The 22176-nt window shown below is 44.2% G+C and overlaps 1 protein-coding gene across 1 annotated transcript in view; it reads right to left on the bottom strand.

Annotated features, from left to right (window-relative positions):
* The window catches only part of LOC112120764 (ovostatin-like), a 50452-nt gene extending 31357 nt beyond the window's left edge, over positions 1-19095 (bottom strand). Inside the window, exons 1-8 of the mRNA XM_026660181.1 lie at positions 19025-19095; positions 16899-17082; positions 14769-14925; positions 10947-10999; positions 10460-10480; positions 6190-6358; positions 4451-4535; positions 1494-1608 (exon numbers count right to left, since the gene is read on the bottom strand). Coding sequence (XP_026515966.1) covers positions 1494-1608; positions 4451-4535; positions 6190-6358; positions 10460-10480; positions 10947-10999; positions 14769-14925; positions 16899-17082; positions 19025-19095 — 855 coding nt within the window. The remainder of the gene's footprint in view (positions 1-1493; positions 1609-4450; positions 4536-6189; positions 6359-10459; positions 10481-10946; positions 11000-14768; positions 14926-16898; positions 17083-19024) is intronic.
* Positions 19096-22176: the final 3081 nt, after the last annotated feature.

Genomic DNA, 22176 nt, shown 5'->3' with positions numbered 1-22176 from the left:
TTGTGTGATATTTTAGGACTTACCTACACATGATTAACTCCATGCATAGATACTCTTATCCTGGAATATGGCCTTATTTTAAATTAGTTTAATTTAAAATTAATTAAGCTAATTTGGAGTAGGGCACTCTTAGGGCTTGTCTACACTTGAAATGCTACAGCAGCACAGCTGCACTGCTGTTTCACTTTGGTGTGGACACTATCTATGGTAATGGGAGGGGTTCTTGCATTAGCCCAGTTAATCTATCTCTCTGAGAGGTCGATGGAAGAATTCTTCTGTCCACACTGGGGGTTAGGTTGACTTAACTATGTGTCTCAGGAGTGTGGATTTTTCACATTCTGAGCAGTGTAGCTGGGTCAACCTAACTTTAAGTGTAGATCAGGCTTTGGTCCAGAATAAAGGTGTCCACACAGAGTTAATCAGGAATAGCTATTCTGGAATATCTTCCCATGTAGACAAGCCCTTAATTCGCTCAGCAAAAGTTCAATCCTGCAAGGTGCTGGGTACTCTAGCCCTGATTCAGCAAAGTACTCATGCACATACTTAACTTTAAAGCATGTGAGTAAACCCAATTGATTTTAATGTACTACAACAATTCACACCAGTTAAGGATCTGGCCAAAAAGTTTTAATAGTCTGACTGCAAATCCCTTCCACTCTCAGTTTTGTTCTCTCAACTCATGTAATGACATAATTATATTAGTTCTCTCTTCCTTGATGGAATCTCCCAGGGCAGATAAAATCTGAATATCTAAAGTTTAAAAAAAAAGAGAAAGAGAAAGAAGATGCAGAAAAAATGTTTTAGGCAAAAAGAACAAAAATTCACTCCTTGTTGGTCTTCCTTACACATCATAAAGTTCATAAAACAAAAAACAAAAAGGCACAAGGTCAATGTTTATACCCTTTGCAGGCTGCCTTCAATACATAAACAAAAGCAATAAAGATCTGTTTATCAAAGAGAAGAGGTGACTACTTTTCTCCTACCCTCTTCCCTGACGTGGGATTATTTCTCTTTGAATCAACAGGCTAACATTTTTGGTGTTAAATCTGGTAAAACACAATTCAGCTACTAGCACTCCTACTTCTGGGATAGGGTGTTGTAGATTCATACTCTTTGCTGAAGAAAAAAACCCAGTGTCCTAGCTAAAGTGCCCCACTCAGAGAAATAAGCTATAGAGTCTGAGGCTGCAAATGTAGAATAGTCATTGCATTTGCCTGTCCAGTCACTGCACTCCCAGTCTAACCCATCTCTCTGTGGCTCCCATACATAATGGGCCAAATTCATCCACAGTGTATTAAAAAAACCTTCCCATCCAAAGGCCTCCAACCATGCCACTGAGATATTGGGAAAAACATGCCTTCCTCTGACAGCGCCTCTAGTCCCACCCCAAGAAATAGGAAAGGGAGCCAATAAAGCCTCCAGGCACCATGTAATGTCCTGGATGATAACATTTATACAAAAAGAAGAGCAAGCAGTGCAGGCCCATGTCATACTTGTGCAGTGACAGCTTCACAGAATCCTTTGGGGGTCTCGTTACACTTGTCGTTATAGTGCTTCCTGCACACGCTGAGCTGGACTCTCCCCTGCACAGGCTGGCCATAGGTGTAGCTAGAGGAGGAGGAAACACAAAAATGAATCAGCTTACAAGATCACAGTTGCCAGGGCTGTCAGGAAACCAGTATAGGCTGTAACACAATGTGGACTAAAAGCTAAAATCCGGATAAGGCTAGTTTTGCTGGACTCACACTTCAGACATCTTTCCCTCCTCATTCCCTGCTTTTCATGGAAATGTCATTACTGCCTTACACAGGACTAGGGTTACCAATTTTCTAATCGCATAAAACCAAATACCCTTGCATCACCCCTGCCCCACCCCTTCTCTGAGGCCCTGCCCCCACTCACTCCATCCCCCCTCCCTCCATCACTTGCTCTCCCCCACCGTCACTCACTTCCACTGGGCAGGGACAGGGGGTTGGGGTGTGGGAAGGGGTGAGGGCTCCAGGGTGGGGCTAGAAATGAGTTCAGGCAGGGTGAAGTAGGGGGCGGCCAGGTGGCTCTCTGTGCTGCTTGTGCCTGCAGGCACTACTCCCACAGCTCCCACTGGCCAGGATTCCCAGACAATGGGAGCTACAGGGGGGCACTCAGGGCGGTGCAGCATGCAGAGCTTCCCTGATCGCCCCTGTGCATAGGGGACGCAAGGACATGCTGGCCGCTTCGGGGAGCTGCCCGGAGCCAGGACAGTCAGGAAGCATGTCTCAGCCCCACTGCACTGCCAACCAGACTTTGACAGACCAGTCAGTGGTGCTGACTGGAGCCACCAGGGTCCCTTTTCTACCATGGCCCTGCATGTGATGAAATGGGAATTTTCTGTAATATCTTTTTATAAATCCGATGTGTGCCATAGTTTCCCCCTGTACATGGCATTGCTACCCAGTGGGGGCTAAAGGGTTAAGTCTATTATTGTAGCAGTGCAGGAAACATGAGGTGTGTGTCACCTAGCCATCTGGTATGAACCGTATGGGTCATTAAAGGACTGGCAGAGGCTAACCCATATCAACGGAAAATTGGAGAAGACAATGGAAACCTTCAGAGCACTTCAATCTCCCTGGACACTCAATAACAGACACAAAAGTGGTAATTCTTCAACAACAAAAACTTCAAAAACAGACTTCAATGAGAATCTGCAGAACTGGAATTAATTTGCAAACTGGACACCATCAAATTAGGCCTGAATAAAGACTGGGAGTGGATGGGTCACTACAAAAAGTAATTTTCCCTCTGCTGATACTCACACCTTCTTGTCAACTGTTGGAAATGGGTGATGTCCACCTTGATTGCATTGGCCTCATTAACACTACAAAAGTAATTTTCCCTCTCTTGATATTCACCCCTTCTTGTCAACTGTTGAGAATAGGCCATTTCCACCTTAATTGAATTGGCCTTGTTAGCACTGACCCCCCACTTGGTAAGGCAACTCCCATCTTTTCATGTGCTGTAATATTTATATTACTGCTTACTGTATTTTTTACTCCATGCATCTGATGAAGTGGGTTTAGCCCATGAAAGCTTATGCCCAAATAAATTTGTTAGTCTCTAAGGTGCCACAAGGACTCCTCGTTGTTTTTGCTGATACAGATTAACACGGCTGCTACTCTGAAACCTTCAGAACATTGACAGCTAGCAATCAAAAAACAAGAGGAAAGCGGTCTCCCCCCCCCCACCCAACATCTCTCAGCAGGGAAGCTGAGCAGAGGCCAGCTCGCCAGCTTCAGAACAAAGGACTGAGAGGTGACAGGCAGGGGATAAAGAGTTGATTTTTGGGAGAAGCTGGGCTGCTCTCACCTGGGACTTACAAAGGCACAGAAAGCCAAAGCCAGAAATGGATTCCACAGCAGCTTGGCTAGCTAATTGCACTGGCTTGGCCAGATGGACTATGTCTTAGGCTATGTCTGCACTAGCACTTTTGTTGGTAAAACCTATGTCACTCAGGGGTGTGAAAAACACACCCATAAGTGACATAAGTTTCACCAACATAAGTGCTGGTGTGGACAGCACTACATTAGCGGAAGACACTCTCCTGCCAACATAGCTATCGCCGCTCGTTGGAGTGGTTTAATTATACCGGCGGAAGAGATCTCTCCTGTAGGCATAGAGCAGCTACACGGGAGATCTTACAGCAGTGCAGCTGCATCGGTACAGCTGTGCTGCTGTATGGTCTTTCGTGTAGACGTAGCCTTAGCCTTCATTTCTTTGTACCAACATAAAGAATTCCGATACTCTGTCCCAGTTGCCTAATAAAACCTACTCTGTGTTGAAAAGGCTGCCTGGTGTCACTGCAGATACTTGCTGAGGTGCACTGGTCTCCGGAGCGTAGAAATCTCTGACTAGGAGTCTGTCTCAGTTGGACTCATTGGGCAGAGCTCACGGTGTGAAGCAGGAGTGCTGGAGCCCAGAGGCTCAGTCTCAGAGGGCCTCTCCCGAAGGAAGAATGCACACTGAAGGGGTTCTCTAAGAGACTGTTTAAAAATGGGGTGTAGCACAGATCCTGTGGATCCGTGACAGTGATGTACACAGGGACCTTAATGCTAGACATCCTAATTTATTAACCTATGTACCTCTCCTACCCTCTTTCTTTCCTTTCTCTCCCCTTCCTATGTCTCTATAGTGATAAAAAAACAATACCTAGTACGTATATATTGCTTTGTGTCTTCAAACTACTGTGCAAACATTATCCTCACAGCCCCAGCTGCATAATGCAGGTGAATCTTATTATCATGTTACAGAGAGTGAAAGTCAGATGCAGGGGTTAAGTGGCTTGCTGTAGGTCACAAAATGAATTATTAGCAGTGTCAGGATTAGAATTCAAGAGTTCCTGTCTCCCAGTCTTGTGCTCCATCCACAAGACCTTGCTGCTTGTATGAATTTACACTCTTTCCCACTTGATACTCACACAGCACAAACATTCACTTTGAGTTCTTGATCCAAGAAAGATATCCTCTTTGGTGCGTTGATCGTCACTTTAAACTTTGGCAACACTGAAAATGCAAGGTAAATATCATTGCTAAGAGACATCTTAGGTGTGAGGGGGGAAGAAGAAACAGGAAAACCTAATTGCACCAGCATTTGAGGGGTATGAACACCAAAGAGAGAGATTGTTTAGAGCAAGGGTTCTCAAACTTGGGCCGTGGCTTCTTCAGGGTAAGCCCCTGGCGGGCCGTGAGATGCTTTGTTTACCTAAGTGCCCGCAGGTACGGCCACTCGCAGCTCCCAGTGGCTGCAGTTTGCCGTTCCCAGCCAATGGGAGCTGCGGGAAGTGGCGCAGGCCGGGCCACTGCTTCCCACAGCTCCCATTGGCCGGGAACGGCAAACCGCAGCCAGTGGGAGCTGCGAGTGGCAGTACCTGCGGACACTCAGGTAAACAAAGCATCTCGCAGCCCGCCAGGGGCTCACTCTGAAGAAGCCGTGGCCCAAGTTTGAGAACCCCTGGTTTAGAGGGATACAGACAGGTATAACTAGGAGTAAGGGGATGATGTTTTTAGAAAAGGAAAATTTAGGTTTAATAGTATGAAAATTCTTCTTTACAAGGAGTTGTATTATTACTATTATTATAATACTTATATAGCATATTCATCTGTAGATATCAAAGCACTTAACAAAGGAGGTCAGTGTCACTATCCTCATTTTACAGGTATGGAAACTGGGGCACAGAAAGATTAAAGTGACTTGCCCAAGGTCACCCAGCAGGACAGGGGCAGACCTGAGACTAGAACTAACATTTCCTGGTTTTCAAGGCAGTGCTGATCCACTAGCCTGCACTACTCCATTATGAAGGTTAGGAGTATAGTGTCCCAAGGGAAGTGGACACCCCAGTAGGTTGGAAACAGAGTTTTCTGAAGGAGGGGGTGGGAAAGGAGCTCTCCCTGCTAACACAGGAAGCTTGGAATTGTCAAAGCCCTGCCCAACGAGCTCACAGGAGACAGGTGAAAGTCTCAGTGTCAAGATGAGGGATGGCAAATTCATAAGAAGAAAAGAAATCAATGGAGTTGTTCCATATGTAAAATGACAAATACTAGAGAGATCATCAGGCATTGGTAGCTTTTATTTTTCTACCTGCCCACAGTATCCTTCCACACTGTTTACCCTGCAGTCCACCACAGCTGCCAGATATCATTCTATTAAATAATAATATATTCTAATTTAATATGTTCTATTTAATAATAGCTTTAAACGTCTAGAGCACAGTATATGCCTTACACGCAATACCAACCTCACACAGTCATATGAGGTTTAACTTAATATTATTTCCCATTGTACAGATGGAGAAACTGAGGCACGAGGCGGTGACATGACTTGACACAGTAACTTAGTGATAAAGCCAAAAAAAGAACCCAGACTTTTGACTCCCAGCCTTCTGCTCTAATCAGTAGGCCACATTCCTCAGTATCTATCAGGATACCCATCACTTATCCATCTCCTCCATGGCTTCAGTCTCTCCTCCCTGCTTCCATGCCTTGGCTTACATATCTTAACCAGGTTGTTAAATGAGAAAAATCAAGTTATACAGTGTATAAGGTCTGCACTGCCTCATGCCTGTGTTTGACAAACAGCCCCTCACAGACTCAGGCTGTGGGACTTGGCCATATAAGACATAATTAACTAGTACAGATGAGATCCACTGCAGGTGCTTACCATATTCCTCCACAGTGAACCAATGATACGTTTTGTCACCTGACTTCTTTTCAACGATGATTTCATAACTCCCCAGGATTGGCTCTTGGATTAACGGGAATGAGAGTTGGACAATGGCAATCTTGGATGTTACATCCAGCCACTGAAAGATCCGATTGCGCTGGGGATCCTAGTAGGTGTGGGGAGATAAATACAGATGCTTTTATCATCTTCTTCAAGGCCCTCCACTTTTTTTCTTCCTTCCTTTACATTTCATAGATTCACAGATTCCAAGGTTGGAAGGGATCATTGTGATCATCTAGTCTGACCTCCTGTATAACACAGGCCATAGAACTTTCCCAAAATACCCAAAATAGAAAAACATCAAATCCTAATTTTAAAATTGCCAGTGATGGAGAATCTCCCATGATCTTTGGTAAGTTGACCAAACAGTTAATTACTCACATGGTTAAAAATTTACATGTTATTTACAGTCTGAATTTATCTAGTTTCAGCTTCCAGCCATTGAATCATGTTAAACCTTTGTCTACTAGATTGAAGAGGCCGTTATTAAATATTTGTTCCCTGTGTTGATATTTATAGACTGTAATCAACTCATCTCTGAACCTTCTCTTTGTTAAGCTGAATAGGTTCAGCTCCTTGACTCTAACACTAAAAGGCAGGATTTCTAATCCTCTAATCATTTTAGATGCTCTTCTCTGAACTTTCTCCAGTTGCTAACCTCCTTCTTGAATTGCGGGCACCAGAACTGAACAGAGTATTCCAGCAGCGGTCATACAAATGCCAAATACAGAGATAAAATAATCTCTCTACTCCTACTCGAGATTCCTCTGTTTATGCATCCTAGGATTGCATTAGCTCTACTGCCACAGCATCACACTGGAAACTCATGTTCAGCTGATTATCCACCATGATCCCCAAATCTTTATCAGAGTCACTGCTTCCCAGGACAGGTCCCCTGTCCTGCAAGTATGACCTACATTCTTTGATCCTAGACATATATATTTACATTTAGCTGTATTAAAACACATATTGTTTGCTTGCGCCCAGTTTATCAAGTGATCGTGATTGCTCTGATTCAGTGACCTTTCATCTTCATTATTTACCACTCCCACAATTTTTGTGTCATTTGCAAACTTTATCAGTGATGATATTATGCTGTCTTCCATGTCATTGGAATCATACCTGCTAGATGTCGATTCCCTATTAACAATTACATTTTGAAATCTATCAGTTAGCCAGTTTTTAATGCATTTAATGTGTGCCATGTTAATTTTGTTTTGTTCTAGTTTTATAATCAAAATATTATGTGGTACCAAGTCAAACAACTTACAGAATTCTAAGAACAGTATATTACATCAACAGTATTACCTTTATCAACCAAACTTTTAATCTCATCAAAAAAGTATCAAGTTCATTTGACAGAATCTATAATCCATAAACCCATGCTGATTTGCATTAATTTTACTATCCTCCTTTAATTCTTTATTAATAGAGTCCCGTAACATCTGGGACTCAGTTAACCCCTAACATAATTTTGTTTGGGATTGATGTCAGGCTGACAGGCCTATAATAACCCAGGTTGTCCTTTTTACCCTTTGTAAAAATTGGAACATTAGCTTTCTTCCAGTCTTCTGGAACTTCCCCAGTGCTCCAAGACATTTAACAATCCGACAAGATCCCCAGACAGTTCTTTTAAAGCTCTTCAATACAAGTTATCTGGACCTGCTGATTTAAAAATGTCTAACTTTATAACTTCTGTTTAACATCCTCAAGAAATATTAGTGGAATGGAAAAAGTGGTGTCATACAACGAGACTTATATCATCTCTTTTTTCCCCAAATATGGAACAGAAATATTTATTGAACACTTCCACCTTTTCTGCATTATTATTGATAATTCTATCATTTCCATCTAGTAATGGACCAATATGATTGTTAGGATTGTTTTTGTGCCCAATATATTTTAAAAATTCCTTCTTATTGTCCTTTACTCTGTTTGCCATTTCTCTCTTCTAAATCAGGTCAGGTTTTTAACCAGCATGGTCTTCTTCTTCAATTGTGGCTTTTGGAGCATCTAGTAAGATGTTGTTAAATTATTCCCACTTATCATTCACATTTTTCTATTAAATACTTTCTCCCAAATTATTATTTGGTTCATAATTGTTTTCAGCTTTCTGAAATTGGCCCTATTAAAGCACTAAGTATACATATTTCTGGTCTAGACTTTATTCTGCTTGCACATTATAAATTGGATCAAGTCATAATCACTTGTATCTAAGCTACCTTTTTGTTGTTGTTGTTGTTGTTTGTTCTATGATCCGTTCCTCATTATCTGTTAGCATGGGGGATTTTTTATTATACTTGGTCCTATCTGGGGGGTGGGGGATGGTTTAGCATAAAGGATGTGACTAAGGAATCAGTCTTATAGATGCTGAGTGCTCAGAACCCCTGTTGCTTCCCAGGATTAGACTGTTTGTGTACTAAACTACCCTCAGATTAGGCTACACTGGGTATTGGATACACAAGCTGCCAATCTACCTGAAACAACACAGGACTGGGACTCAGGAGATCTGGATTTTATTCCCAGCCCTGCCACTGGCCTGCTGGGTGGCTTTGTGCAATCACTTCACTGCTCAGTGCCTGTTTCCACATCTGTACAATGGGGATATTAACACTGACCTCCTCTGTAATTTGAAATACACAGGTGAAAAGCACTGTATAAGAGCTATGTATTATCTGCATTTGCCCTTTCTAGGACATGATCTTACAGGGAAAGACAACTCCTATACATACATGGTAAGCTTGGGAGTGATGTCATCACATCAGCCAGTCTGCTGTAGTCTGACTGAGGTAAATTTAAACTGGATTATTCAAGCCCCCTCACAACTACCACTTGTGTTACACTCCTCAGTTCTGTGGACTCCTTCCCTCTGGCTCCCTCTAGTGTTTGCAAGTTGGTTTGCATTTACTCAACCCTGCTCTATTCCGTTGCCATTAGAATCAACATAACTTAGGCTTGGTCTACACTTACCCCCCAATTCGAACTAAGGTACGCAACTTCAGCTACGTGAATAACGTAGCTGAAGTTCGAAGTACCTTAGTTCGAACTTACCTCGGTCCACACGCGGCAGGCAGGCTCCCCCGTCGACTCCGCGGTACTCCTCTCGTCTAGCTGGAGTACCGCAGTCGACGGCGAGCACTTCCTGGTTCGACTTATCACGTCCAGACAAGACGCGATAAGTCGAACCCAGAACTTCGATTCTCAGCCGCCGAACTAGCGGCTGGGTGTAGACATACACTTAGAAGCTAACATGGCTCTGGGAAATCCCTTTTTGAGGAGCGGTACGCCTGGCTGTGAAAGCACAAAAAATGACACCCGTCCTAATGGTCAGTGAGGAGAGGTGGGGAAGGCTGGTATGTTAACTGGGATAAACAGTGATATAGGTGTTGGATTTAAATGCTGTAGTTTACAATAAGTATCTATGTTTTAACAATAAATAATACATGCGTTTTTGCTATTGTAGTTTACACTCTTCACCAAAAACTTTTGAGAAGGAACTAGCCCCTGTTGTTATTTCCTATATAACATAATAGAGTGTATGGAACATATATTCATTATTATTATTATTATTATTATATTTTGTAGTTATAGATCACCATCCATCTGGGGATCTCAAAATGCCTTACAACACTAATGAAATTTAGCCTCAAAATAACCCCAGGAGACAATTATTATTATTCCCTACTTTACAGATGGGAAAACTGAGTCACTGGTATTCAGTCCACGGTTACACATAGAGTCTGTGGCAGAAGTGGGAAAATAATCTAGATTTTCTGACTCACAGTCATCTGCTATAACCAGGGCTCCTCCCTATAATAGTGAGGAAGCTAATGCACCATGATATAAATGAAAAACCCTGTTCCCTTCTTTGATTCTAATCAGATTTTCTTGTATAAAAGAAAACCATAGAGGGGCCTAGCTTATTCAGGAAGCATCATGTACATGATAGTACTAATGCACCTATTAAGGGGAATTGTTTTTTCTTCCCTTCCTGGGACCCTTTATTGACAGTTTGTTGCAAATGCTCAGTGCCTGACGCTCATTCTAAACATATTCTGCAGGTGTTCCATCTGCACCGATCTCCCATGGGGATCATGGGAGGAATACGCCTTCAGGGTGACAATTCCTCAAGCAAACACTGATTCAGGAAGCTGAGAGCTCTGTCCTTCTAAGTAAGTCATGTTTTATAGTACCATGAACCTCTTACCTGAAGGATGATCAGGGGATACTGAAAAAGATAAAGGGCAAAAAACAGATTAGAATTCAAGGAAATTAGTTACTGATTTAGAAATAAACCGGACGATAAGGCAAGACTGTGGCTGCTCCTTTTCTGGGTGCACAAGTTTGGAGTAAAGGCACAAGGTTTCTGTTCAGTGGGTTAAGGATACAACCCTAATGTCACCTGTCTGTGAAGATGACTGTCTAAAATATTTACAGGTTTCCACAGTCTCTTGGTGTGGGGACTGGTGAGGTGACTCTCCCGCTTCAGATCTGTGTTCTCTAGGGAGGTCCCAGGCCCTTTCCCCTATATAAAGGTGGGTCAGTGACTAGTGATGTGAATCCAAGGAGTATATTCACTATAGAGACATTAGGAGATCTACTCAGCCTATTTTCCTATATAAAGGTGAGATAGTGTCTGATTAAGTGAATCTATAACAGGTCCTTGAAAAATATTGACTCCCAATCACACTCACCGTCTCCTGAACAGGTTTGAAACTGTTATCCAAAGAGACAACTCGGAACATCACTGAAAAGAAAGGAGGTGGTGGGGAAAGAAAAAAAATGAACAATGTTAGCAGCAGAATACCATTTTCTAAGATATGTTTTGAAACTAAGTTTCTTCAGACACATCATTGAAGGAAAGTTTGAAGTGTTAAAGAGAAGCCCTTTGAGTTTTTGGAGAAGCAAAAATTATTTGAATGTTATTTTAACTGGTGAAAAAAAAATCAACTAAATTATTTCCTACATGAATCAGCTGGGGTCAAATATATCTAAAAAGTAAACACACATGGTCATAGTCAACTCTCAGCTTCTGCTCCATTATACCAGGGGTAATTTTAGCCCACATATTATGTATTGTACTTCCCTGAACTTAAGTCTTGGGGCAGTGGAAAGATAAATCTAAAGATAAAATTATTCGAAGTTTGGAAGAAGAGAGAATAATTGACTTTCCCACCCTAAATCAATTGTGGACTATTCAAACTGTTTATTATGCATCATTTTATTTGCTATGTATTTTATTGGCATGTACAGCAACAATGAAAACCCCTTCATTGAAATAAAATCACAAACTAACTGTACTTAGTGTGATGGGGTGCACTCCCCACACTGGCTCTGAGAGGGCTGAATTAGGCCAGGCAGGCCTAATCAGCCAATCAAGCAGAAACAAGGGAAATTCAGGCTGTGTGGAGGGAGCTAATTAGGAGGAAGTTCACCTGTGAGAAAACAGGCAGGGCTTCTATAAGGCCTGGTAGTTGATGGCAGAAAGGGGCTTCAGTCACACCCAGTGAGAAGGGAGGTATGTCTGGAGGGCTACAGAGGCAAGTAGCCTACAGTTAGATCCTGAAAGGAGAGAGCTTGGGAGGGTGGCAAATCCAGAAGAGGTGGAAGCCAGACAGGTAGGAAAGGCTCAGGGAAAGAGTCAGCAAGGACCAGGAGGAAACAGACCTGAGCTGCTGATTAGAGGGTCCCTGAGCTGGAACCCGAAGTAGAGCACGGACCTGGGATCCCCTACCAGCCACTGTGGAAGTGGCACTGGCTGGGCAGGGAATGGGAAGACTGCCCAAGCCTGTTGATAAAAAGAGATTTTGATACCCTGGAAAGGGAGGGCCAAGACACGAAGAGGCAACAGCTGCTCCTGGAGTGAGAGAGAGGCTGCAGACAGAGAGAGAAGAGATGGAGTGCAACCGCAGGAAGGGGTATCAGCTGTGCAGAGCTAAGCCCCAGAATGGCCAGGAGGAGGCGCCATCCTGCGGTGAGTAGAACACTGCGTGGCAGTTAATCATGCTTGGATATTTCAAATATGGCTGAACGAGGTTATTCCGAACTTTCAAAGCAAATGATGCTTGTATTAAGAAGCACCATAGGTTTCTGCTCCAAAGGTATTTTCGAGAAAATATGAAGCATCTGAAAAGAGGGAAGCAACTTCATCACCATGAGAACAGCCCAGGTAGAAATGTAGAGGGACTGGCAGGGCCTTCTCTATCTATCTTAGGAACTTATATGGCCCCAATCACCATAGTACTAGAGCACCTTACAATCTTTAATGTATTCATCCTCACAACACCCCTGTGAGATAGGGCAGTGCTGTTATCCCCATTGATGGGGAACTGAGGCACAGCTAGACTGAGTGACCTGCCCAAAGTCACATGGGGGGTATGTTGCAGAGCAGGGAGCTGAACCTACATCTTCCAAATCCAGGACTAGCACTCTAACCAGTAGACCAATGGTTCCCAAACTGGGGTTCGTGAACCCCTGGGCGTTCGCGAAATGTTACAGGGGGTTCTTGGGAAAAAATTCCCTAATGGCGGACAGAGCTGTCCCTAGGGACCCCGGCACAGGGCCAGCAGCCCGGAGCTCCTGGACTTCCAAGAGCTAAGCACATCAAAGCAAGCATCTCTATCACACTGAGGAGATTTAAACTTCAAGACTCCTTATAAGAAATGGAAAGGGAGGTGGATATTTTTTGCTGTTTTTAAAATTAAACACGCAGCTAGTATTGTTTTTAAAATATTATGAAGAACAAGTTTAAGCTTTGTTGTAACATGTGTTGTTTGCCTGGCCTGCTCAAGACCTGAATGCTTGTGTAGGAGGAATTCTTTGAGTTGACTTCTTAAATACCTTCATGCTGTCTCACATCTCATACTCCTTGATGAAACATAGGAGCCTTGTCTTATAACAGGCTTATTCAAAGTGATACAAGCTATGAAAGTGAGATCTTGGAAGAGTGTTGCCATTTTCATAATGTAATAAAAATACTGTAATGATAAATAATAATAATAAATAGTGTGTAATAAGCATGTCATAAAAACAAATTTTATATTTCCAAGATCACTGCTTTTGTAATTTATACTCAGGTAAAGGAGAAAATCCCTAGATATATTCATTTTTAGGAGGGGGTTCGCGAGACTTGACATTTTAGTGAAAAGGGTTCACAGGTTGTTAAAGTTTGGGAACCACTGCAGTAGACCATCCTTCCTCTCCAGCACCCACAAAGCTCGGGAAATGTAGTGGGGTGGCTGCCCCACTCCTGCAGAAAAGGGGGTAAAAGCAGCCCTGGAGAGGGCTGTGGCTGGGAAAAGCTAGGCTGATTGGGGGAAGCAGCCACAGCTGAGGTCACGCCCCAATCAGGCCACAGCTAGCCCTATAAGAGGGCTGAGGGCCAGGAGCTGTAAAGGAGTCTCTCTCTAGCTGTGGAGAGAGTTGGGCCTGGCTACCTGGGAGCTGAGCAGGGTACCTAGAGTGGAGCAGGGCTGGGGGAAGGCCCGAGGAGCTGGGGAGCTCCAGCCTGGAAAACTCCCAGGCTGCAGGCCTTGCTAAAGGCCGGGAAGGGTATTGGGGTTGCAGAGGTGCAGCCCAGGGCAGGCGAAGGCAGCAGGTCCAAACCCCCCTTGCCAATGATGAGTGGTTTACAGACTGCCGTCTGCCCCAGGGAGCGGGGGCTAGATGAGGACTGGCAGTAGCCACTGAGGCAAGGTGGGGATAGAGGGTTGGGGGTTCCTCTGGGAGGGGAGACCCAAAGTGTGGGGACACTGCCAGGGGGCAGCACCCCAAGGCAAAGGGGCACCGGAGTCCGGGAGGGACATGAGGGCCAGAGGCAGGCGAGACACCGGCCTGAAGAGGGCGCTCCGGGCTGGAAGAGCTAATTCCCAAGACAACCAACAGGAGATGCCTCGCCGGTGAGTCATCGCCCCACCACAGGAACCCTTTCCTAAATGAATCAGGAAAAAAACATCCCTCACTGCTTGCTGTCTTCAGGTCATGCTCCAAGACTCACCTCTTCATCAGAGCATTCCCAAAAAGAAAAGAGTAGAAGAAAACCCAGCCATGTGTTCAATGATAGAAACGATAGAGTAGGAAGAAGAATTGATTTTCTCTTCTGGACACATCTCACTGTCTTTATTCTTTATTTATTTTTGTACTGTACACCCTGTAGAAATGATGACTGAATCAGAATCTCAGACTCAGATAAGCATAAACAACAAAAGATCTGGATATTCCTGAAGTGATGGATTTCTGTAAATCCAGAAAGCCACAAGATCTCTCAGAGGAAATTCATTCAATTAGGAACATATAAATACTATTTATGCATTAAAATTCTATGAATGAGCTACTTTCCCCGCTGTCTTTTGATGATCCCTACCTGGGCTGCAGCCAGAGACCATCCCAGGGACTGATTATGGACATCCTGCTCCAGTTCTTCTCCTTCTTAGCAATGATACTCTATCCTAGACCCCCGCCCCCTGACATCTACACTCCCAGTTCAATAATTAACTCATACCCCCGCCCCCATTCACCTGTCTGTCCAGGTTTGTAAATGGGTTTGTCCGTCTGGATGAAGACAACGCCGTCCACATTCTGAATTGCCACCGACCTTCTCTCTGACAGGTGGACGGTGTGGCCTTTGGCAGAGAAAGTGATGAAAGCCAAAGGGTCAGAGGTGGCAAGAGGAGCCTGGGAGAGAACAAAAAAAACAAGACAGAAAGTCTTTTGATGTGATGGATTCCCAAGTGAGGGTGATGACCCCTAAGTGAGTCACGATAAGTTTGATGATAGATTGTCTGTCTGCCAATAAAACAAACTCTAAGAGTATGTCTACACTGCAGTTGGAGGTCTAATTTCCAGCTCTGGCAAACGTACACACACTAGCTTTGATTGAGCTACTTTAATAAAAATAATGTAGCCACAGCAATACAAGCAGCGGGTGGGGCTAGCCAGGGAGGGTGCAAGGATGTTTTGTGCCCTAGGCGAAACTTCCACCTTGCGCGCCACCCCCCCCCCCCACCCCCGTGGCAGCCCTCCCCCCCCCCCTCCGCCCCACCCCGCCCCCCCGCCCTCCCTCCGACCCGAGGTGCCTCCCCCTCCCCCCCCCGCGGCAGCTCCCCCCGGCCCGGGGAGCCGTGCGGCAGCTCCTCACCCCAGCTCACCTCTGCTCCGCCTCCTCCCCGAGCACGCCATCGCTGCTCCACTTCTCCCGCCTCCCAGGCTTGCGGCGCCAATCAGCTGTTTGGCGCCGCAAGCCTGGGAGGGAGAGAAGCAGAGCGGAGCGGCGTGCTCAGGGGAGGAGGTGGAGCAGTGGTGAGCTGGGGCGTTCCGCTCCTCCCCCTTACTTGCTACAGGCAGCCCTCCCCATGCCCCCCTTCCCCAGCTCCCTCCACCTAAATGCCGCCGACGACCGGGGCAGCCGAAGATCTGGTCGCCGCGGTCGCCGCCGAAGGACCCAAAATGCCGCCCCCCAAATGCTACTGCCCTAGGCGACCGCCTAGGTCGCCTAATGGGTTGCACCGGCCCTGGGGCTAGCTGCCCCAAGTACAGATCTAGAATCTTAGCTGGGATTGTACTCAGGCACCTAGTCCAAGCTGTTGCCTGTGCCATTGCAGCCTCACCGCTATTTTTAGTGTGCTAGCTCAAGCTAGCCTGTGTGTGTCTACCTACCTCCAGCTCCATGTCCCCTTGCAGTCTATGCTATAGATTGGTCCTAGTTTTGTCCCCCGGCAGTAGACAACACACACAATTCAAATCCACACACAGAACAGCTAGCATAAATGTTTCCTAATCTTGCAGGACTACTATGTATTGACAATATTGATGTGCAGGGCTGTGGCTAAGAGCCATAGAAGAGCCCATGGTTAGGTGATCCCATACACAGCAGGAGAAACACTTCAGAACTTGCTAATAGCCTGACAGCCCTGCACTGTAATGAGAAAGGAGACTAGTGTGTTCCAACTGGGTTATGGGTTAGATCGAGCCAAATCCGCCTATACCCTGGGAGGAAAGTGAAATGTCTTTCCCTGACACACTCCCTGATCTCTCTTTCGCTCTCCATCTCTCTCTCACTCCCCACTCTAATTGATTTTTCTTTTTCTTCAGACTCGTTTTCTAATCTTTTTTCCTTTCCCTGCAGTCTGTCTTTGGGTACATCTACACTGAGACTGGAGGTATAATTTCCAGCTCTAGCATGTTAAGAATAGCAGTTTAGCTGCAGCTGCGTGAAGAGCAGGAGGGCCTACCCACCTGAGTATGTACCTGGGAGTTCAGACAAGATTGTGCTCTGGGCTGCTATACCCTCCTGCGACTCGTACTGCTGTGGCTACACTTCTATTTTTAGTGTGTTAGATTGATCAGAACTAGTGTATGTCTCCTTGAGCTGAAACATACACCCCCAGCTCCAAAAACAACAAGGAGTCTGGTGGCACCTTAAAGACTAACAGATTTATTTGGGCATAAGCTTTCGTGGGTAAAACCTCACTTCTTCAGACTGGACCCCCAGCTCCAGTGTAGACATACCTTGTGTCTTATTTTTCATTTCCCATCCCCATTCTCCTTGAGCCTTTCTCCTCTTGTTCTTCAAGAGTAGGATCAGTTTGGACCACAGGAGGGATGCGTCCCCCTTTGTCTCTCTTTAGTTGAATTAAAATATGAAATACCTCGAACTCTCTGCATTGGAAGAAATTATTTTCTGTCACAGATTCCTCAAACAGCGTGGTCTTGATGTCATGATATTCCAAGTGAACATTCAGGGACAGTGGCTCACTGAGGTTGTAGAGCTGTACACACAGTCTCTGCGGAGAGATGCTCTGCAGCACCGAAGGGACCACCAGGACATATTGACTACAGATAAACAAAGCCAAACAGCCAGGTCAGTCAGCAGAAAGGAGAGGACCCACAACAACATACATTTGGAGAAAAACTTAGGGCTTGTCTACACTGGCAATTTACAGCGCTGCAACTTTCTCGCTCAGGGGTGTGAAAAAACACACCCTTGAGTGCAGGACGTTTCCAGTGCTGGTAGCTACGCCCCTCGTGGAGGTGGGGTTTTTTAGAGTGCTGGGAGAGCTCTGACATGACTACACAAGCCATATTAAAGTGCTGCCACAGCAGCGCTTTAGCGTTGCCAGTGTAGACTAGCCCTAAGTGGCTACTGGGGATCCTGATCAAAAGCTTGTTGAAATCAGTGGAAAGACTCCAGTTTAATGGGCTTTGGATCAGGCCCTAAGTGAGCACAATGTGTTGTCCCTCAAGCTATTCCACTATTAGATGATTCTCCACACACCCTCACCTCAAACCTGAACTGGAGGGACCAGCTTGAGGGGTGGTATGTATCATACTTATCTGGCCCTCATCACCATAGTATCTGAGTGCCTCATGTTGTCTAATGGATTTATACACCTCTGTGAGGGAAGGAAGTGCTGTTATCCCCATTTTACAAATGAGGAACTGAATCACAGAGAAGCTAAATTACTTGCCCAAGGTCACACAGGAAATCTGTGGCAGACTAGGGAAATTAACCCATGTCCCCATCTAGTGCCCTAACCACCAGATCATCCCCTGGTAGAGAGCTCTGTTTCTGTGGCCTAGTCAGCCATGAGCTTATTTTCTGAGACTATCAACAAAAGTTCTAGTTAATGCTAAGTGTGGTGGTAGATCCGGGCACATTTTCATCAAGAAAGAAACTGAAATGTCACAACTTATTCGCCATAATACACAGGAAATGCACTTCAGTATTGGCATGCAATGCTTGATTATTCCAGGAGGAGAGATTATCCAACGCAACTTTTGTTTCTATCACACTCTATCCTCTTCTCATTCCTCTCCCTTTGTCTCCTGCCATTATGCTTTTTTTAAAAAAATGCTGCCTCTTATGGTTAGAACAGGCTCCCTCTCCCAGGGCATCCTCACTCTCGCCCTTCAAGCCCCTCCTCTGTTTGGTTAGGCTTCTGCTGCTAGCCTTCCCCCTTGTCCCCTGGTTCTGTCATTAAAATAAAAGTCAGAACTGAGAAACTGGACATGCAACTTAAAATGAATCACATCATATTTTTGTTGTAACCTGCCCCACCCATCCCTCCCACTTCTTTTCTTGATTTCATCTTTAACTGAGCTTGCCTGGCTTAGACTGCACAATCCTCAGAGAACAGACCAGGAGTAAAATTTTCAAAAATGCTTAAGTGCTTAGGAGCCCAAGTCCCATGAACTTTCACAGGTTGTTATGCTCCTAAGTCCCTTAGGAAAATGAAACAGGCTCCTAAATCACTGAGTTGATTTTGAAAATTTTACCCCAAGTCTTCTATCTCTGTAAAACCCTGAGCACTGTTATGGTGCAGTATAAGCAACAGATAATACCACCAGCCTCCAGCACAGCTCTGAGAGGCCCCTACAGTGCCCCTTGCTATTCTAGTCCTACCACTCACCCAGTCCTGCCAATGCACATTACTCCTGAGCATCAGTGCTGTCTGCTTATCTAGTCCTAGGCCTCCTCCAAATCTCTGCTGCTGCACCTCAATCCTCATCTGCACCAGTCTCTGTTATTACAGTCCTGGATCTCTACTAAACAAATAAGATTTCATACCAATTTTGTGAAAAGGAGAGAGATTCACTCTACACGCTGAAACATCCACCAAATTCATTTCAGCCACACCTTCAACTGGAATTTGAACCCAAATCTCCAGAGACAAAAGTCTTAGTGCATCATACAACAATGCCCCCAGAACAAATTAAATGATGGGAAAATAACACGATATTATATAGTAAAAGCAAATAATATGTGATCTCTTACGGCCCATGAGACTTTGCAGAAGTCAAATGAAAGACAAGCACACTCAGAAAAATCTTTGACCACATCATCATCCACGGAGATGAAGAGGGAAAGTTGAAGGTGGAACTTCTCCCACGGAGAGAGCATATGTTCTGGCTTTTAAAATGCCCATGGCTGTCTCCTCCTCCTCACTCATATTCCAATGAAAAGACAAAGAAAATATTTGCATAGGTTAATTTCCCTCTGTCATGCCTTTCTTCACACCCTTTCTGGTGTTGCTTCATAAATGTAGTTTAGGGAAGATCCAGTGTTGCCAATGAATTCATTTTCACAAGACAAGCCACTTCCTGATTCTCTTGATGTTTCACTTGTGCTTGCCTCTCTGATTTTCTCTGTAATAGGCTGAAGATTCCTTGGTGCTCCAGCTTGTTAAGCACTTCAGCAACAATACATGTTGTGTGCTCCATCAGGACACAAAGCACCCACAACACTGCTGTGTCGTAGGCCTGGAATGTTGGATGATAATGATAACATGCACAAGGGGTGTGGTTAAATTCAACAAGAAAGGGGAAGAAAATCCCAAACGTCCTTCTTTTTTTTTTTAAAGGAGGCTCAAACACATAAGGATGGAAGAAAGGCAACTCTTCATTCATTTATTCATGTATTTACTTATTAAGGCCCTACAAACTGAGTTTGTAACTGTGGTGTTTTATAGAGTTTAAGGTCAAAAGGGACCACCAGATCATCTAGTCTGATCTTCTGTACATCACAGGCCACCAGTACAACTCAGCCCCCACACACTGAACCCAACAACTGAAATGACACCAAAGTATTACAGCCGTCAGGGGTCTAAACTATTATGTGCCACAGGCAGAGAATAGACGGGACCAACATGCATTGGTGCCCATGGCCTGTGTTTCTGGGGATCTCTGCTTTGCATCTGGTACACTTCCCTGTAAGAGTCCAAACAGTCCAGAGATGAAGGATCTTTCCCTGAATCCATACTTCTAGCTTCTTCTCACCGAAAACAAACTGACAGGGTCACTACCCACGTGGGCTTTTCCTCTGATGGAGAGTGAGGGATGAATTTAGAGTGTTTGACCTCCAGTCATCCCACACAATGACCATCTGATTTGAAATTAGCACTTGTCTGTTCAAGTTCTTCATTTGCATTCCACAAGGCTTCTTTCTCATCCAATCGGTTATTAATTTACAGGAATAAATGTTTGCTATTACATTATAATGGGATCCAGAAAAGTGAAAACAATGCAAGTAACATCCCTTTAGTTTTCTTGAAAATTAAACACCAAATACACTCTCATACATTTAATCATAATTTTGATCTAGACTAATACACAAGTGAATTGGCCTGGCTATGCATTTGCAAGCATTCAGGGAGGCTGGGGCACTGGCATGAGCTGGCTCCTGGTTTGGCAGCGCCACACCCTCCTCCAACCACATCCTCTGGGAAAACCTGGGAGAAGCCTGAGAGCACATTCAATAAAACTGGTTGAAAAAATTTCAACACAACAGTTTTCTGTTGGAAAATGCAGTTTGGATTGAATCATTTTGCAGGAATGCATAAATGTTGAGGAAATGTTCAGTGCGAAAAAATCAGAACAAATTGTTGACCTTCTTATTTCAGTTTGATAATACTAGTGTTTCATTTTGATGAGATAAAATGTTTTGTTTCAACTTTATCACTTTGATTAATTTTGTTTCAATTTTTATAGTATAATTACATGTTAATTTTAATGTATTAAATATAATTTATATTACAATATTTTGACATTATTAAAACAAAAATATTTGACATTATCAATGTTTCCAAACTGAAATTTTTCAGAATTTCCCTTCTTCAAGAAATTACTAAATTTGGCCTTTTCATTTCAACTCAGAACAAAAACAAACTTCAAAATATCAGGATTCCCCACAGAACATTTCCCCCATTTTCTAACCAGCTCTAATGTTCAGCACATCTTGACTCTCTCAGACCAAGGGGAGAGTAAGTTCTAGGGCAAAGGATCCCTGCAGCCAGCGCCCTCTAGTTTATAACTGGGGGGAACGGAGTTCCTAGCTCAAGCGCCCCAGCTGACTGCAACTGCCAGAGTATCACATGGGGAGAGACAGTTTCTAAGGTAGCCAAGATACAAACCAATGAGGGCTTTGTAGATTAAAAGAAACCAACTTATTCAGCTTCACCCAGAAATAAACTGGAAGCCAGCATAGACTGTGGAATAGTGGGAAACAATTATGCACATTTTTTTTACTTCTGTGCTCTGCTTAAGTTCCTTCGTTAAACTTGTTTTTATCTAAATGTTTCCATCACCACAATACCTGGACACCACATGTATTAGTAAAAAGAGCATCAATTGTCTGAAAAAGGAACAAACTCTCCCCCCACCCTCCCTTCACATTGCACCAGTTTCCTAAGTGGGATCATTCTTGGAGATTACCTTACTATTACAGTATCTGTTGAGTGCTGATGATGTGCCCTCCAGGGGAGATGGTTCTGACCGTTCTTCAGCTGCCAGCATTGAAGGAAGGTCTGTGAACTTCACACTGTGTCCTAAAGGTGGCAAGACTCAGAACCACTCTGCTCTCTGATGTTTGTTCGGGTAAGAAAGGTTGTCCCAATGCATTGCCATACACCTGCATGGGTATGGAAAACATGGGTCTGGCATGCCCGGGGTTAAATGGTGTCATCACTTAGGTGGACGGTCTATTGATACTAGGGAGAGATACAGAGGAACATGTAAGAAACCACAGAGAGGTACTGAAAAGGCTACAAAACTATGAGGGTAAAAAGGAAGTAAGAAAAAGTGTGTTTTCTTCCAGACCCAAGATGATTTGGGGTGGGGAGAGGGGACATAACACAGATGCAGAGGCAGTTCCATCCCTTAAAAAGAGAAGACAAGACATTCAGAATGTAGCTGTCCCCCCAAATTTTTAAAAGCTTGAGTTCTTTTCTGGCAATATTAAACTACTGACTGTGAAAGACTCTTCCCAAATGTATCAAAATTCATCAGCCCAATGTTAGGGTCATTAAGAAAATATGCAAACTGGGCTCGAAAAAGGGAGCACTAAGGATGAAACATATTGTCCTGATATTAAAATACAGAGGTCCAGAAAAGGCCTTGAGATTGAAGATGTTGCAAATATTTTTACTGACA

Source organism: Terrapene carolina, unplaced genomic scaffold (assembly GCF_002925995.2).
Source record: "Terrapene carolina triunguis isolate 2854851 unplaced genomic scaffold, T_m_triunguis-2.0 Scaffold733, whole genome shotgun sequence".
NCBI classification, from domain to species: Eukaryota; Metazoa; Chordata; order Testudines; family Emydidae; genus Terrapene; species Terrapene triunguis.
This window is presented reverse-complemented; position numbering and strand designations above follow the sequence as displayed.